General features: G+C 41.0%; 2 protein-coding genes across 2 annotated transcripts in view; one reads left to right on the plus strand and one right to left on the minus strand.

The window, feature by feature from the left end:
* LOC135461288 (ETS translocation variant 1-like) overlaps positions 1–11,197 on the plus strand; it is a 58,278-nt gene extending 47,081 nt beyond the window's left edge. The window contains 3 exon segments of the mRNA XM_064738300.1: positions 8,701–8,729; positions 8,731–8,901; positions 9,249–11,197. Of these exon segments, the coding sequence (XP_064594370.1) occupies positions 8,701–8,729; positions 8,731–8,901; positions 9,249–9,707 (659 nt within the window). The 3' untranslated portion in view covers positions 9,708–11,197.
* A 6,594-nt stretch (positions 11,198–17,791) lies between these two features.
* The window catches only part of LOC135479575 (protein disulfide-isomerase A5-like), a 32,660-nt gene continuing 30,373 nt past the window's right edge, over positions 17,792–20,078 (minus strand). The window contains exons 25-28 of the mRNA XM_064759465.1: positions 19,709–19,871; positions 18,840–18,908; positions 18,217–18,464; positions 17,792–17,996 (exon numbers count right to left, since the gene is read on the minus strand). Of these exons, the coding sequence (XP_064615535.1) occupies positions 17,833–17,996; positions 18,217–18,464; positions 18,840–18,908; positions 19,709–19,871 (644 nt within the window). The 3' untranslated portion in view covers positions 17,792–17,832. The remainder of the gene's footprint in view (positions 17,997–18,216; positions 18,465–18,839; positions 18,909–19,708; positions 19,872–20,078) is intronic.

Raw genomic sequence — 20,078 nt, forward strand, 5'->3', positions numbered from 1 at the left:
ATGACCGTAAACATCGCCATAATGCACGACCATACGACCATAAACATCGCCCTAATGCACCACCATACGAGTGTAAACATCGCCTTAATGCAAGACCGTATGACCATAAACATCGCCTTAATGCACGACCGTACGACCATAAACATCGCCCTAATGCACCACCATACGAGTGTAAACATCGCCTTAATGCAAGACCGTATGACCATAAACATCGCCATAATGCACGACCATGTGACCAACAGCTCTGTTATTTTGGGGCACCATAATGCACAACCGTACAACTGTAAACATCGCCATAATGCATGACCCTATGACGGTAAACATCGCCATAATGCACGACCGTATGACCATAAACATCGCCATAATGCACCACCATACGAGTGTAAACATTGCCTTAATGCACCACCGTACGACCATAAACATCGCCTTAATGCACGACCGTACGACCATAAACATCGCCATAATGCACGACCATGTGACCAACAGCTCTGTTATTTTGGGGCACCATAATGCACAACCATACAGCTGTAAACATCGCCATAATGCATGACCATATGATGGTAAACATTGCCATAATGCACAACCGTACGACCATAAACATCGCCATAATGCACGACCATACGAGCGTAAACATCGCCTTAATGCACGACCGTATGACCATAAACAACTTTTCTAGAACCTGTATACTGATGAACAGAGATCAAAATAAATTGTAAGCTGGTCAGGATTTTGAAATGAATCACCTAACTGTTAGTTTTATCCTACATTGCAAGCAAATTCTTATGGATTTAAATCACAAATAATAAATTCAATTCACCTGAAATCCCCAAACCTGCTTAGTGTTATATACTATATTAATATTATATTAATCATTTTTCTTTTGGATCTTCAGATTCTGGTAAAGAATTATGAAAATAAAGGCCTGGCAATTCTTTTACTCTAGATCTCCTCTCATTAAGATGTGTGTAACGATTTTCATTTGTTTAAAATGTCTTCATCTCCTTAGTACTTGTGCCCAAAATGATTGTTCATTCTTTGGTACAAAAGGGCTTTATTTTCATCATTTCTTAACATGAATTTTACACTTATTGGACTGTTGGTTTTCATCACCACATACTGATGAGATATATTCTGTCCAATCAGAGAGCATTGTTGGCCTATATATCTCTATGTCATTCAGATTGCACTGGGAAGAAAGTTGTTAACAACTTTAGTTTCCCCAGGTTTTGTCCCTCACTTCCCTCTTTCATCTCTGATCCTGCCTGGCAATATACTTGCAATATATTTTCTATCATTCGTAATATCGGTTTTCTGTTAGCACTGTTCCTTTACATATTTTTAGACAGCAGTTTTTGGTAAAATGCATGTTTCTTCTGCATCCTCAGAGATCAACACAGTTCACCTTAGTAGTTTCCTAGACAGCAGTTTTTGTCAAACACATTTTAACTTTGCATATTCTACTGGACATCATTTCTTAGACAACATGGTTCCCTGTTTGATGCTAAATTTTTGGCCAACATAGTTGTCAGTAACATCACCTTGCATGTTGTGGAGGGAATGTCTTTCGGGTCAGTACTGCACACCGTTTCAGCCAGTGTCTCTGATGGATAGCATTCAGGCTTTTTATGAGCACAAGTTATGATAAGGGTGTGTTCAATTTTTCCACAATCTTTCCATAATCATTGGATTATTCTCACATAATAAGGATCTAGAGCCATATATTACCCATGGGGTGATTTTCCCATGCTATGTTATTTCCCAGCCAGATTGCCCCTTTGTGCACATAATAAAAACAGCTCTGTTATTTTGGGGCTTATTCTGTTTTATTGGCTCTACTGGCTCACAACCATTACTTTGCCCCCCCCCCCCCCTCCCCCCAAAGAAGCAGCCAACACTTCCTCTTACTGGCTGAACACCTGGAATTTGATGGGGAAACTTTTTGACATAAATTGACATGAAATAAATTTTGTAGAATTTATGTACTAATGGAGCTGCTGTTGTATATTATATTTTTGTGTGAGATGTTAAGCTGTCTTCTGTGGTGAAGTATTTTAAGTTGGTAACAGGCTTTAGTATAACTTCTGTTTAGTTCACATATAAAATCTTTCCATGTGAACAAGGCAGAATTGTTTCTTGGTTGATTATAACTTAGGGATTCGCGAAGTTTTGGCGAGCGTGTTGATTGTGGCCGTTACTCTATCATCTCTTTGGCTCTACTGTGGGGTAAACTTGGCACAGTTTTACCAGTGCTTGTGTAACAGTGTCTTGCACAGTGCCAGTATACACCACAATCTAATGCAATGGGTTGCGATGCCATATAAAAAGGAATCATTCAGAAAATAAACCCCATGATTAACCGCACTGCCAATTAATTTACACCTTTGTCGATCCCAGCATTCTAACAACTGCGAATTCACTCTCGTCTCAAATTTCCCCATTCTTCTGAGATAATTGGTTGTTGAATGGCCGTAGAATGCCCCTGGTGGAGAAACAGTGGCTGAGAGTTGAAGCGGACATCAATCTTCACCTGGCGCTTTCTCCTACCCTGCCCAATCAGACAGTCAGCCTCCCGCTACACAGCCGCAATAAAAAATTGGGAGCTGTTCCTGGTGACAGCTCTCATTGTTTAATGAGTCCAGGATTCACTGCTAGTTAGTGGCAACGGCATTTTGGGTTAGACAAACTTCAAACAAAAAAAAAGATAAATAATCCACAGTGGAGAAATATGTTCTTTCTTGTTTATTCACTGCAGTTCTCTAATTTGAAGACTATTGATGTTAGGAATGTTTTGACGAAGTGTTGGTTAGATATGTTACTGTGCCACTGCCATGGAGACCAATTAATTGCAATCAGAATGGATTAGCCTGTTTGCTATGTATGTCTTCTCTGTGGACAGCGAACGGTTGTACGCTCATGAAATAGGATACTCATGTCATACCTCAGCGTATTCTATATGTCATTATTTTCTAGTCTTTTAAAACTCAATACTCTTCGCAAATTACTGACACATTGTATTCTGTTTAATTAATACAGCCCAGGTTAATTGCTTGGTTTATATTTCCTCCTGGACATTTGTTCGTAATAATTTTTCCTAGGCTGCATATGTAATTTATCCTGTTACATACATTTGTAAGATGTACATCATAATAGATATTCACAATTTACAGCTTTTGGGGTAAAATGGAACTTCTCTTACTTCTGGCACCCAACTCCCTTTTTGCTAACATGAAATTTATCTGACAAACAAAGGTCAGTCTTAAATTTAATGGCTATTTCAGTTGTGTTTAATGCTTGGATATAGGATTACAGATGTGTCATTTATGAAGGCTTTGTTTTATTGTTTGACAACTTTTATAGGTGGCACAGCATCCTCCAAAAGTTTCTTTTATTGGCTGGAAATAAATGCTTTTATTGATGGCGTTCTATGTAAAGTAAGAGGCAGTGCAGTGCTGTAAACTGAACTGTAAAAGGTAAATTGAACCCATGGAAGTGTATGAAGTGTCAGGGTAGTGACATGAGGTGGAGGGGTGTGGGGGTGGTTGAGAGTCCTGGTTTGTCAGGCAGGTCCATTAAATGCTGAAGATGGAGTAGTGTCCATAAACTCTGTTATTCCAGTTAGAAGACTTACACATAAGCCGTCCATCAGTCTGCCAGGCACTTTAATTGAGAAATTGACTGTTTATCTGCAATAAGATATCTTCATACTGAACCTGTAAAACAACTGCAAAAAATATCACAAATGGAAATTGCATGAAATCAGTAATTTAGGACTTATGGTACATAAACAGTGAGTTCTGTCTGACAGTCAACATTGACTTATGGTACAGAATTTGTTTTGGTAGGGTAGGGTTTGGGGGAAGCAGATGGGGTGATCACAGTTGCAACCCAGTGCCTTTACCCTCACTCAGTGCACACTCCCGTGGTTGTGATACATTCATACTTTTTTCATCATTGTCTGCCTTACCATAGGTTATGTAATCTTTTAACCATTAAAACTGTTATGTCAGAAGAACACGAAATAGTTTCCAAATTTTGCAGTGGTGGCAGAATTGTTCATAAACATCTTAATTTTTTGTTTAATTGAGGGAGGGTTTTGTGTGAAATATGGACTTGACAGATTTCCAAATTGCAGCGTTAGTGTAGATTGTTGAACTGGTGGACTTCAGTTTGTTAATTGTATGGCCTTACACTCTCTGTAGTTATTCCCTAGAGTTGATGGGTATCAGCCTTTGTCTCTAAACCTTATGTCAGGGATGTAAAAACACGTAAAAGCTCATCTAAAGGAATTGAAATTTTACAAATGCTATTAGCCCTGCTGTGTTGTGTCAAGTTGTTTTTATTTCAGTTAATAATTTTCCTGACAAACTGCCTGTTGATGGATTAACAAAGAGGAAAAGGTTTTATGTAGCAACCAAAGAACAAAGGCAAATTGCTGGGCATTTATTTTATCTGATTTAGTTGTCTCCTTGTGGCTTTACACTATCTAATCTAAATATTTGTAAGCTGCATATGGTGTAATTGTGCCTGTAATAGGCTTGGTGGCTGTAGGACAGTTAGCCCTGCCTGTTGAACTGAGACGATTAAGAGGATAAGGCATTGAAGCTGTGTTTGTGGAGCAGAGGCCCAACACTGGGATCATTCAATGAAGACAGCAATTGTAAATAATATATGAGAGACATCAGCAGTAATTAAAGCTGTGTAGGAGCAGAGTATCCCAGTTGTCAGGCACAAAGCAGGGTGTTCACCATGTGGTTAGGGACATCAGCAGGGGTCAGAGCACACCACCATAGCTCTGGCTGGCCAAGCCGCTCAGACAAAGGTTAGCCCTATTAAGGACAGTTTAATGAAGGCAGCTCAGATGCAGCGGGGGGCATAATGCTGTGCACCCGGGGTGCAGAGAGTAGTTAGCACCCTCGCAGGTGTAGCCAGAGTGGGCAAAATGACACTTGTTCACTTGGGGGTTGTAACAGAAGGATGTCTGATTAGAAATCAATATTTGTTGTAATGCTCTGTCAATAACAGTATGAAGCAATGTTACGCTATTGCTACAGCTCTGGTTGTATGAAGTATTAGTTTGGCTGCTAGGGAAGATGAAAGGTAATGCTACAAGTTTTCTGTGAAGGAAAGATATTTGTGTACAATTCTACATCCACCAAACAGGCATGGAGACAGCCGAGAACAATTGGAGAAGCAAATAATGGCTTATGTGAAAAAGATTCTGTATCTTGAGGCCTTTCCTCAACACGCTCATGAGAAAACTCAATTAATATCCCAAAGCTTAAGCCGAATCTGGCATTTTGACATCCTCTTGACTGTATAAAAATGTCTGTGGTGACATCAGAAAGGTTAGGAGGCAGTTTCGAGGCTATCTGTCAGTTTTTCTGTCTAAGTACAGTGGGCAGGTTTTTCTGCTCATCAATGAAATTTTGCCCAATTACGTATGAAGACACCATTTGTCTTTGTGTTTTTTGCCCTCTCATTGATAGATGACCAAAGATAGCCCTTCAGTTCTCATGTCATTCTTCAAAGATCTTGGCATATTTGTCATGGCCTCATCGAGGTTGGACCACATGTGTGCCATTGCATTGTTTGCAGACCTGTGGAAATCTGTGCAGAAAATGAGAGAGACTTAAATTAATGTTAAAAAGATTCTAAATTTGTGCCATGGAGAGTGGCATTGTACTTGATAGCCAGTGAGTTGCATCTAGGCTGTGGCCACCCAATTGGAAAATCATCACGAGTGCTTTTACAGCAACTTGGTACATGTACTTAGTCCTGGAAGCATTAAAGCAGCAATTTAGTTGTCGCGGTAAACAGAGAGCGCATCCTGATCTCAACAGGGGATTGGGACACGATGCGTTTTGTCACTGGGACTTCTTCACACAACTCCACCAACCACACGCACTCGCCCTGACAAGCACAGAGCCTAGCTCTAAGTTTGGCAAGATTCCCCTCTGCTGCATGCAGATCTTAAATTAGCAGCTTGTAGTAATTTGACTTCCAGCATAAATTGGATTGCCCTAATTGAGTGAGGCCTATCAGTACAAGGGTGTTGGTTTGGGGGAAGCAGGTCTCCAAGGCATTGTTCAGGCAGTCAGCCAAGCACTGTTGCACTTGTGTGCGTTTTTTCTCAGTGATTGTTACTGAGGACTGTCTGTATGGCAAGCCACTTAAGGTGAGATTTCGGTCTGTATTGCAGGCTCCCTGAGGGGCATTGGGCAGAGATTTCCAGTCCAGTCATGACATTAGCTCCCCCGAGTGTCAGAATGGCCAAACACTGTTATATCACCCCGATGAGTGTTTTCTCTCTCACCAATGCAGATTGTGTTAAGGAACAAGCCGCAGAGAGACTTCCATATCTGAATGGAATCACAAGTCAGAGACAAATATCTGTGTTAAATCCAATACCCAACTGTCTCTACAACCACTGATTATCATAATCAGTTAAATGGGCAGTACATTAATTGCATAACTGTACTATTAGCATGTGAGTGGTTTACCTGTGCTATTGACAGATGGGTGGTTTACCTGTGCTGTAGGTAGGTGGATGGTCAGCCTGTACTGCTGGCAGGTGGGTGGTTTACCTGTGCTACTGGCAGGTGGGTTTTTTAGCTGATCTGTTTTCGGTTGGGCTGTACTGTTGGCAGACGGGTGGTTTACCTGTACTGTTGGCAGGTTAGGTGGTTGCCTACACTGTTGGCAGGTGGTTGGTTTGATTGACTGCACTGTTGAGAGATGGGCAGTTTACCTCTATCGTTGGCAGGTCAGATGGTTTACCTGATCTGCCGGTAGGGGAGTTTACCTGTACTGTTGGAAGGTGGATGGTTTGCCTGTACTGTTGGCAGGTGGTTGTTTACCTGTACTGTTGGCAGGAAGGTTGTTTACCTGTACTGTTGGCATGAAGGTTGTTTACCTGTACTGTTGGCAGGAAGGTTGTTTACCTGTACTATTGGCAGAGAAGTTGTTTACCTGTACTGTTGACAGGTGGGTGGTTTACTTGTGCTGTTATGAGGTGAGTGGTTTACCTGTGGTGACAATTAATAGGTGGGTGATTTACCTCCACTGTTAGCAGGCTAGTCATTCACCTGTACTTTTGGCAGGTGGGTGGTTTACCTGCACTGTTGGCAGGTTGGGTGTTTTGCCTGTACTGTTGGCAGGTGGTTGGTTTGCCTGTACTGTCGGCAGGTGGGTGGTTTACCTTTACTGTTGGCAGATAGGTGGTTTACCTGTACTGTTGGCAGGTCGGGTGGTTTGCCTGTACTGTTGGCAGGCGGTTGGTTTGCCTGAACTCTTAGCAGGTGGGTGGTTTACATCTGTTGCGGTTGGTTTGCCTGTACTGTTGGCAGGTGGGTGGTTTACCTTCACTGTTGGCAGAAGGGTAAGTGATTTACCTGTTTTGGGTGGTTACCTGCCTTGTTTGGATGTCTTACCTGTCCAGTTTCTATATGTGGATTTATATGTGTTACTGGCAGTCAAGTGCTTCATAATAGATAATGTCCTGTGTGCATTTTCATTAAGGTTTAACTTGATTTCTAATAATTTTTCTTGTCATTTCTTTTTAAATTGTGTGTAAATATGGTGTGACAATTGTATACATTCTCAAGGAAGTAAATCTCATAATCGCTCTTGTTCACGTTAATAAGCCCGAGCTGACAGTTTGCAGGTGAATAGGTAATTGGTTCTCTCTAGAGATCAAAGGAGGTACTAAATACTGTGTTACCTGTTTTCACACAGACATTATCATCATTCATACGCCTGTCAGGAGTCATTAATATAGTTGTAGATCATTACCTGGTCCATGTGAGCTAAGGTGTTGAGGCACTGGACTCGTGGCAAGGCATAGATCTCAGCATCAGTGCTGTACAGTTTCACATTTTTTGAGAACATAAACAAAGCTTATTATTTTATGGACATTCTTTGTTATACAGGTACATGTATTTAAATACTTTATAAATCTGTGAAGTTTCCTACATGTGTACTTATAACAAAGTTTTGCCTGTACTCTTGTTGGTGTAGCCATACAGTCAGGCCAGGTACCGTGCTGTATATTGTGTTGTCCCACAGGAGAAGGAAACTGCATGTAGTGTATTGCATGGTGATCATCCCTCACACAGACATAATATCACGTTCAGAAGCAAAATGACAGCAAGAGTAGTTTCCCTTGATCAAGCCAGGAAAATGAGCCAGTGTACATGTATTTGAATGATGTTATCTTCCCATCTATATTTTTGGTGATCTATGGGACCTAATCAGACTCGTTTGTTCAACATACCTTCAAATATTGAAGAAGTTCAGTACTGTCCGATCCTGATGATATACCGTACACGTATCATCTACCCATGCTGTGTGCATCTTGATGGGATGTGGTACGAATCATACAAACATGATGGGCGGAAGTTGGCACCACCCTGATTGATGAGAAAAGTATCTGTCTCTGATTACCTGTATCTGTCTGTGTTCACCTGTACATGTATCTCTGTTTACCTGTATGTCATGATCACCTGTCTCTGTCTGTGTTCAACTGTGTGTGTCTCTCCTCACCTGTATGTCTCTGATCACTTGTATCTGTCTGTGTTCACCCATGCGCTGCTCTGCTCAAGTGTGTGTGTCTCTTATCAGCTGTATCTCTCTGTGTTCATCTGTGAGTGTCTCTGCTCACCTGTATCTGTCTCCACTCACCTTTGTGTCTGTGTGTTGCAGGTCTTGAGCTGAAGTCAGACATGTACCGGGGAGAGTTACTTGGAGAGGTTCCATCGGGATGCCCCACCCCCTACCTACCAGCGGCGTGGTTCACTACAGCTGTGGCAGTTCCTTGTCGCCTTGTTGGACGACCCCACAAACTCTGCCTTCATTGCTTGGACTGGTCGTGGACTTGAATTTAAACTCATTGAACCTGAGGAGGTAGGTTCTAGGCTTTACATTGCTTTTAGCTTTCTATTAATGTTGCTGAGACTTCAGTTGTGAAAGGGGATTTCATAATAATACAGATGCAGATAGCTCTCTAAGAAATATGGTATACACAAGTATGTACAATGGGGTACATGATTAAATCAGCTCTAATGCTTCTTAAAATAACTTGAGGATAATCGATCGAGTGATTATATTGATGATATAGAGAATATATTAAATAAGATTTAATATTACCAATAAGTTTCACATGGCTTATGTGTTAGAAGTTGACAGATATTATCAACTGTTATAGACCCATTACATGATTGTCATACAATGTTCTTACTTTGTTCATCCAGGTGGCCAGGAGATGGGGTATTCAGAAAAATCGACCTGCAATGAACTACGACAAGCTGAGTCGCTCATTGAGGTATTACTACGAGAAAGGCATCATGCAGAAAGTGGCAGGAGAACGTTACGTCTACAAGTTTGTGTGCGACCCTGAAGCACTGTTCACAATGGCCTTCCCCGACAACCACAGACCCGTGCTGAAGGCCGACCCAGCCAGAGAATCTGCTGACTTTCCCAGGCCCGGTGAAGTAGGGGCAGAGACCCAGCCCCTAGCCCTGCCCTCCCCTGTAGCCCCACCTGCCCACATTCCTACACAGCCCATGCACGCTCACCGCCTGGAAATGACCCAGTCTCCTGCTCTTCACCACCCAGGCCCCACACCCGACCACCATCGACTGTCTTACGCCATGCACAGCATGACACACGTGTACAATACTAACCCCTATATGGAGGGGTGCGTGTACTAGCCACAATTTAAAACTCGCCACCCCTCCCCCCACCTGATCACATTCACTAAGCAATCACTTCAACCAGGTCCACTCCTTAAGCTAGTTCAACACCCCAGCCACACATTAATCCACAACAATTGAGCTAACCTTCATATGTCCACACCCTTCTCACCAATTAAACTCACCCACCTTTCTCACGTGAACAACCACAGCCAGCCCAGCACCTCCCACCTCCACCCCCACACTTTACAGATATCAGTAGTTCTTTTTTTTCTGTATATTGCATTACTATTGTATTATAGTATCATTAAATTATGACTATTATTATATCTATGTATTAAAAACATATATATCATATTTTTGTCTTTCACTTGTACTGGAATGTGAAAGTAACCTGAAAGAAAACATACTGTCTAACTTTTGGGACCTTTTTTTGAATGAAGGTTGTTGCTGTTGTCATTTTGACTACTTATTTGTTGTATATACATAAAGGAATTACTCGTCTGTAATTGTTCATAAATTAATACAATGGAAATAAATGCAGCTTTGGCATATATTTGTACGTCTGTACGTTGTCACCCTGACATTTCTGTGCTGTACATTATAATGATGTTGAGGGTTTTGTTGGACAGATGCAGCATTTTGTGGTAGATGTTCATTAGCTGTAATATTCTCCACTGATAGGAGCGCATGTGCAATGACTAGACGACGCCATGCAGCTGGCTATGTGCATCTTACGTTTTCAGTCTACAAATTTTAAGACAAAAAGACTGTTGATTAGTGCTTTAAGCTATTTGTTGGTATTTGATATATTAAGAAAAAAAGTCTCATTTTGGGTTCTCATTTTTGTGGTTTTATTTTGTATTTATTACATTTCCACTGTTTTGTACAGATTCATGGTTAATGTTGAATTTTTGCTAGTCCCAAACATCTAGTCCCTTATTGTTATTTGAGCTGTAAAGATTTGTTTAGTGGCAATCCTTAATTGGACAGTGAAGTCAATATGAACTCCACCGAGATGCAGTTAAAGTATTTTTACTTGTATGTTGTTCTCAATACTCATCATGTATGACCTCTTATCTCCCTTGATCCGAACGGCAGAGTTATTGCCCTTGATCCTCATGACTTGATTGATTGATGGCAAGCTATTTCTGAATTAAATGTTTTATCTTTACTCAGCACATTGGTCTTTTAAATTTTAAAGGTAACCATCTTCAAATTGGAAATGCAATGATAAAGCTAAGGTGAGTTAAAACATAGGGAATCAGTTATCCGGACGTTGCACTTAGGTACTCCAGTGGTTACCCATGGCACCGTCCTCACACACGGGCGCCCACCCGACACTGGTATGTTGACATTGGCAGTCCTAGACACTGTCTGGTGAAGATTTGTTACCGAAATATATCTGGTGAAATTTGACGGTCTGTTTAATCTATTGTCAGTGAATCTAATCTGACAGTGCCTTGTGTTTATATGAATATGTTCATACTCCGTATAGGACTGAATAAATCCCGTTTATATCACACTTCCCACTGTTAAGCTTTTCCTTTTTTTAAATGTTGCTCTTTATTGCGCGTCACCAGTAATTATTGGCTGGTATGATTAACTTCGATTATCGCCACATGCGTTTACTGGGGGGAATATATACGAATAATACAGTAATGTTTAGCAGATGATATTGAATACACATTTATATAGCAAGAAAGTGTGATGTCCAATCAGTTGCTGCACAAATTTCATTTTAAGGCCTGTCAATCTGGCATACAGTTTTCTATATTTGCGTCTGTTAAGAGGAGGAGCTGCCCCACCTTCAAGATGCAAAATCTTCACCTCATTTGCGACTTGTTCGGTCTTGATAAAGATGGACTCAAAAATGTTCGGATGGGCTTTCTTCACCATGAGATTTAGCTTTTGATGCCAGACCTCCAAATGGTTTGTAGTTCTTCTGTCTGTTAAGAGGAGGAGCTGCCCCACCTTCAAGATGCAAAATCTTCACCTCATTTGCGACTTGTTCGGTCTTGATAAAGATGAACTCAAAAATGTTCGGATGGGCTTTCTTCACCATGAGATTTAGCTTTTGATGCCAGACCTCCAAATGGTTTGTAGTTCTTCTGTCTGTTAAGAGGAGGAGCTGCCCCACCTTCAAGATGCAAAATCTTCACCTCATTTGCGACTTGTTCGGTCTTGATAAAGATGAACTCAAAAATGTTCGGATGGGCTTTCTTCACCATGAGATTTAGCTTTTGATGCCAGACCTCCAAATGGTTTGTAGTTCTTCTGTCTGTTAAGAGGAGGAGCTGCCCCACCTTCAAGATGCAAAATCTTCACCTCATTTGCGACTTGTTCGGTCTTGATAAAGATGGACTCAAAAATGTTCGGACGGGTTTTCTTCACCATGAGATTTAGCTTTTGATGCCAGACCTCCAAATGGTTTGTAGTTCTTCTGTCTGTTAAGAGGAGGAGCTGCCCCACCTTCAAGATGCAAAATCTTCACCTCATTTGCGGCTTGTTCCGTCTTGATAAAGATAAACTCAAAAATGTTCGGACGGGCTTTCTTCACCATGAGATTTAGCTTTTGATGCCAGACCTCCAAATGGTTTGTAGTTCTTGGTCCATTTCTGTCATATTTCTCTTGATCGAAAGCTCCCAATACCCAAGTTTCAGTGACATAGTCTGCAAAGAGTCGTGCTGCGGCAGTGTTTGGAGAATCTGTCAGAGCTTGAAGGTAAACATCTCGAACTAGGTCTCTGGGCAATAGTGGTAAAACTGTCGCTCGTCTCACAAATCAGTGCTGCTCAAAGTCTGGTACAGACTGGCCAAACCTAAATGTTCCACTTGTCTCCAGGTACACTGAGTATAATGGAAAAAAAAACAGCCCTTGAAAACAGAACGTGCTGGATATTTGCATCTTTCAGAAGCTGGAACATCCTCCTATACGTGTCCTGGGTCTTAATGAGAAGCACTCCGAAAACAAGCGAGAACATCTGTGTTGACAAATGCACGAATGGTACAGATTTGCTTAAAGGGCTTTGGTATAAACAAAAGTCCCATCCCAGAATATCTTATCTGCTGAGCATAGATGCTGAAGATTGCTGGCTGTACCCAACAGAACTATCTGGTCATCTGTACCATCATTCACCAGAAGAAAGGATTCCCGGCTTTTGTTTCTGTCCAGGTTCCATGAAGGTCCACTTTATCAAGGGTTTTGGGAATAGATGGAAGAATTCTATTTCGCTGTTGGTATATGGCTGATTTCACACTAGTGAATGTAGGGAACACTTTGGCTACTTCGGTCTCATCTGATCTTAGCACAGATATCTTTTCAGTATGAATAGACGGCATGGTGGTAATTCACCTCGGGGCTCCTTTGTGTATTTTTTGCCATAACATGCTGAACAGCAGTATCGGTATGGCTGGGAGGATGGTTGTGGGTATTGATAACATGAACTAATATGTCATTCTCAGTAGTCAAGCCAGAAGAACACCCATTTTTTGTACATCGCCACCATTCTTCAGGTAAATGATCATGGTTTACACAATACAAGTAGCCGGCATGGGAAAGCTTTCGCCCACCCCATGCAGTTGGAATAAACGGTACCTCTGTTATTTCTGATGCCATGTTAAAACAGTTATGAACGTAAGTGTCAGAAGACCTATTTATATATTCTGGTCAAGTGTGGGAATAGGAACAGTGTTCACTCAATTTCCTGGCAGAATTTCTTTCATTCCTGACAGAATTTCAGCAAGGTTAAGTGGATTATCCCCATTTCTCTTGTGTTTGCTAAGTGTTCTTTGGGTGTTTCTAACACGATCGTGATGATAACTTCCAGTTTTGTCATCGACTGCATTTCCAGGTGACTATGAGATATGCGGATAGGTCTTTCTTGTATAATCCTCTTTGTCCAGACCATTGTCTTCATTGGATGTCTCCCACAATCCGGGAGGGCAATACCTGTTTTTCGTTATGACGTAAAACATAAAAGGTATTTCCTGGCAATGGCCAGGTAGGCGTTTTTTGTCCAGACACAGACCTGTAAGGCAGTTTGCCGGCTGATTTGGATTGGCCTATATATGCGCCATCTAATTTATTCTTAGCTAGATTTGTATCGGAATCTTCTCTTGTTTCTTCCCTGACGTGTGTACGTTTAAACTAAACACTGGCCTACAAGAAGATGTTACTCTGGATCTAAACATAGGCCTATATGAATAATTGACCCTGGATCAGCCAGAGGTTTTATTACTGTAGCCTACTCACGGCGACGTAACCTCACAACCTGAAAGATCCGAATTCCAAATCGCGACGTCCTTGATGCAAGCTGTTCAACTTTTTCTTTAGCTCTTTCGCTGCTATATTTTTTACACACGGCACAATGTTGCTACAACTTACTCACGTCCATGTCATCCATAACACCGGTTTCATGAACAAAAATGACCTTTGGCTGATACTATACGAATCCTTTGATGTATTAGACTTTAGATTTGCTATTTGGGGTCGCATATTTATGACGTCATAATGATTCCATGACTTCATACATCATAATAGCTATGGCGTAATGGGATATGGACAGAATGTTGACGGGCCATATTACATCACGCCGTGAGATTGTTTACATCACATTCTACTTCTGCATCAACAGATCGACGTCACAGACAGTGGACCATGCACAAAATATGCCAAACCGAAGCACGCAACATCTTTTACGTCACAAACAACTGATTTGTGATTTCAATGACGCTGGACATTCCATCGCAGTTCAAAAGCGCAACATCACAGATGAAACCGCAAAACACAACATGTTTCGTGTCGCGCAACGGAAGACTTGTGACGTGCAAGTCCTAATCACACTAGGGCCACCTTTTGTGAGAAGAAAATCTCCCGGTACTTCATTGCCTGGGGAATAAATGCCAGTCCCTCGATGATTATTGAAGGGGTTACTCAATCCTAAAATTTGTTTGTTTTTTTTTTTTTGAGATTTTTAATTCAAAACAAGTGCACGGTTCATGGAAGACCACCATAGCGACAATACGCCTAAAGCTCCCTTGAATCTCCGAGAGGGAATCGTCAGCCAAAGTCTTTCACACAACAGCAACCCTTTTTTCCCCCTTACCGAATACTCTAACCGTAGTTTCCAAGCCCTGATGTGGAATATATTCTACATACATCTTGTTAAGCCTTGCAGAAAAACAGGTAGCATTATACACTGATGAGTAATCACTTGAAAACTGACCATTCGGACTTTCGGAATATTTAGAACGTGAGCGAGTCGAACCAATCACTTCTCTTAAAGAAGCCGAGGATTCTCCTGTGGTACAGCTGGGTCTGACAAAGGCACCAATTTCTGCCCTCACCCTTATGAACCAGACTATATTCACATATGTCAGAATTTCTCACGCCTGTCCTAAATATCAACCAAACAGGTTGTTATTAAAGGTATTTGGTGACTTCCAGCAAAGTTCCATCCTGACTCAAACAGAAGGAGCTAAAGGCGTTGGCATTGTTCACCTACAAAGCAATGGGATACTGTATCAGGAAGACGACATATCTAGATTTGCGAGATACGGCTGCCCAGTTCTTTACAAGAACCAGGTAATGCTTGAACATCAAATTTCTGATCACATACATTTTGGTGTATTTCAGGTATTCTGTTAACTAGATCTTTCAGACTGTTGGCGTAATTCAAATGATCGCGTAACCGTTGTCAAGAAACCATCTCGACCTGCTGAGAGCCTGGCCGATGTCCAGCCCAGCAAGCAAGACTAAGAATAAAACCACAGGATCTCATCGGTCAAGTGTCTGTGGGGAAACTTCTCAGATGACTTTATAATACTGCCAGCTACAAACTGTACTTTACGTTTCAAGCCAGCCTGTCTTTCCTCCAGCTGCCCCTCGGGAATATTTTGACATACATGTATTTACACCAGACTGCCTCAATATTTCACCCATATGACAGCAGTCAGGTTATGGTGCAGACTGGAAAGCTGGAGAAATCACCACATCTAACCTGGCATCAAAAAATACATCTAGCTTTCTTTTTAAGTTGCTGCAGCCTGTGAGCCAGGGACCGTCACTGGTGTTGAGAGAACTTTTCTACTTGCCATCCAACAGAACCTCATTCAGGATCAGGTGTGGCATCAGGCTCGCAATGGAGGAAATAATCGGCATTATTTCAACTGAATGGGTGACTTTTAATAATGTATCACTACATCAGAACCTCATATGCTCATCTGACCTGCAGAGATTTGTCTGAACATTTCAATGCCACATATTCGTCAAAACACAGCGAATGTGCATTTTAACACTTCTGAAGTACATACTAGTACATTTATGTGAAGACTAGAAATAGATATGTGTGATACACCTCAGAATTGAACAGGCTCATCTGCCCACTTCAGAACTACACATGTTCATCTGTACACTACACAGCTACAGAGCCTCATTGGAACACTCCAGAACTACAGGCTCATCTGAACACTCCAGAACTACAGGCTCATCTGAACACTCCAAAACTACAGGCTCATCTGAACACTCCAGAACTACAGAGACTCATCTGAACACTCCAGGACTACATATACACAGGATGATCTCAACTCCAGAACTACACATGATTTCAACACTCCAGGACTACGCTGACTCCTCTGAACACTCCAGGACTACACTGACTCCTCTGAACACTCCAGGACTACACTGACTCATCTGAACACTCCAGGACTACATATACACAGAATGATCTCAACTCCAGAACTACGCATGATATCAGCACTCCAGGACTATGCTGACTCATCTGAAGACTTCGGAACTACACAGGCTCATCATAACACTCCAGGACCACACTGACTCATCTGAATACTCCAGGACTACATATACACACGATGATCTCAACTCCAGAACTACACATGATCTCAACACCTCAGAACTACACATCCTCATCTGAACACTTCATCACTACATAGGATCATCTGAACACTCCAGGACTACAGAGACTCATCTGAACACTTCAGAACTACAGACTCATCTGAACACTTCAGAACTACTGACTCATCTGAACACTTCAGAACTACAAACTCATCTGAACACTTCAGAAATACACATCCTCATCTTAACACTTCAGAACTAGAGAGACTCACATGAACACTACAAAACTACAGAGACTCATCTGAACACTTCAAAACTACATGGTCTCATCTGAACACTTCAGAAATACACAGGCTCATTTGAACACTTCAGGACTACATAGCCTCACTGGAGCACTTCAGAACTACAGAGACTCATCTGCACATCTCAGAACAACAGAGTGTCTTCTGAACACTTCAGGACTACATAGATTCATCTAAACACTTCAGAACTACCTGTAATGACTAACAGAGCTACTTGTCAGGGCTATAGGTATTCATCCAAACACTTCAGAATTACTAGTAAGAACTACAGATATTCATCTGAACACTGCAGAACTACCTGTACGACCTATAGATATTCATCCAAACACTTCAGAACTACCTGTAAGGACTACAGATATTTATCTAAATACTTTAGAACTACTTGTACGACCTATAGATATTCATCCAAACACTTCAGAACTACCTGTACGGCTTATAGATATTTATCTGAACACTACCTGTAAGGATTACAGATATTTATCTGAACACTACCTGTAAGGATTACAGATATTTATCTGAACACTACCTGTAAGGATCACAGATATTTATATGAAAACTTCAGAACTACCTGTAAGGACTACGGATATTCATCTGAACACTTCAGAACTACCTGTAAGGACTACAGATATTTATCTGAACACTACCAGTAAGGATTACAGATATTTATCTGAACACTACCTGTAAGGATTACAGATATTTATCTGAACACTGCCTGTAAGGATTACAGATATTTATCTGAACACTACCTGTAAGGATTACAGATATTTATCTGAACACTACCTGTAAGGATTACAGATATTTATCTAAACACTACCTGTAAGGATTACAGATATTTATATGAAAACTTCAGAGCTACCTGTAAGGACTACGGATATTCATCTGAACACATCTGATATATAACAAGAACAAATTACAAAGTTTTCTAATTTTTTAATTAAATTGTATCTACAAGAATTTTTTAAAACTTGACCACCCTTTGAGCAGACAGCTACAACTCCTCTTTCTTCCCTGCCTTTTTGTCACCAGCTTTCTCAGTGACGAAGGTGGTAAAACTGTACTCTGAGCGACCGCCGCTGTACTCAGATTTAAACTCTCCTTTTACATAATACTTCAGAGCTGGATAACCTTTGACTCCATGTTTATTACAGATATCTGCAACAGATAGATGGAACATAAATGTACAATTATCTAACCAAGTTTTAAGACATGTTGTATGAAAAGCAAATTATTCACAGCAATTCATAAAGACAACACTTGTCTATTATCTTAGGAATGAAAGTCATATAAACAGCAAAGATTTTCCAAATTGTTACTTTATCTTCATAAGAGCACAAGTATTTCATCTATGATGCAATGATGACAACTATTTTACCTCTATTTGATGTGCAGTCCACTGCAGCGTATATAATGTTTTTTTTATCCTTCCATGCATCAGCTGCTGCTTGAAACTCGGGTTTGGCTTTCTTGCAATGGCCGCACCAGGGGGCATAAAACATCACAAGGGCGCCGTCTTTGTTTGCGAGGGTGTCTGTAAAGTTGGCCTCAGTAAGATGCTTCACCGCACTGGGCACTGTGCTCCAGGCAGGTTCTGCTGGGGGCGGGGGCGCTGGGGGCTTGGGACTGAAAGAGATATGTACAAATGTTTAGTCAACTCGAATTTAACATTACCTGCTTTCAAAGAATGACTGGGCAGTTTTTGCAGATCTTTTCTTCAAAACTAATTAATAGTTTATCTGACTGTCATTTAATGCTGTACTCAAGAACGTTTCACTAGTACAACAGTTCACTTACAGGGGAAAGTCACTGGCCTCATGCTGGCATCAATAACGAGAACATGTTCATCAAATGACCTGACAAAGCATAACTACAAGCAAGAACCCAAGGGTACAGTGTTAATTTTGTTAATAAAATAAAAGGGGACCAAAAGACATGTCTGAGGAATATCTGGAACCTTATTCCACCAAAAGGCAGATATTAACTTTAATTTACACCTACTCTTTCATAAAGGCCACCAAATCCTCTTCTGATCTTCCTCCTGTGTACTTAAACTGATCCTCTCCATTTCTGAAACAAGCATGTCATCCTTCAAATTTAAACTTCAACTGAAACTTCAACTGATCCTCTCCATTTCTGAAACAAGCATCTCATCCTTCATATTTGAACTGACATTTCAACTGATTTTCTCCATTTTTTGAAACAAGCATGTCATCCTTCAAATTTAAACTTCAACTGAAACTTCAACTGATGCTCTCCATTTCTGAAACAAGTACGTCATCCTTCAAATTTAAACTCACACATCAACTTATCCTTTCCATTTCTGAAACGTGATAATTTTTTTAATTCAGACTGACACTTCAATTGATTCTCTTCATTTCTGAAACAAGCAGCTTTTCCTTCTTGGAGACATTTTTCCTCTACATTATTTTACTTGGTATTTTGAGGCTGTCCATAAAAAGTTAAAGCTCAATAGATAATACTAAAATGTCAACCCTAAAATGAATGTCTTCAGTTATATACATGTACAATTATAGTTGTTTAAGGGATAAACAAAATATTGCGTGCTTATTCCATCCCAGTCTTTGACTGCCAATTACACCTTCAGTTGAATATAGCAGCATTATCTGGGTCTCACCACATATTAAAGTGCCTTCCTTCCGTACTTATTGAGGAAAACTGTGTAAATGCAACCCTCTTTATGATGGTCTTTCACTATGCTCTACATACATGCCTATTCACAACCCAATCAAAAGAAGCAAGAACTATTAAAAATGTATGAACTAGTCCAGGGTTCACCTCTTACGCAAAGAATGCATTTTTCTGCAAAGTCAGCTGATAATCAGAAAATAAAGTGGATCGTTACTTACTTAAAATACTTGAGGGTAGGGTAACCTTTAACCCCATACTGTTTGGCCAAGTCCTGGTTCTTAGTGGCATCCACTGCTGCCAGCTTCCCTCCTGGAACCTCTTTCACCATGACAGCAGCAGCCGAGGTGAACGCAGGCTTCATTCTCTTACAGTGACCACACCCTGCAACAGTCGGTAGACAGACAATGAGCCAGAGGTGTTACACAGACAATGAGCCAGAGGTGATACACAGATAGCGAGCCAGAGGTGATACACATATAGCGAGCCAGAGGTGATACACAGATAGGCGAACCAGAGGTGATACACACATTGTGGAACAAAGGTGATGCTCAGATAGTGGACAAGAGGTGATACACAGATAGCGGACCA

Source organism: Liolophura sinensis, chromosome 1 (genome assembly GCF_032854445.1).
Source record: "Liolophura sinensis isolate JHLJ2023 chromosome 1, CUHK_Ljap_v2, whole genome shotgun sequence".
Taxonomy (NCBI): Eukaryota; Metazoa; Mollusca; class Polyplacophora; order Chitonida; family Chitonidae; genus Liolophura; species Liolophura sinensis.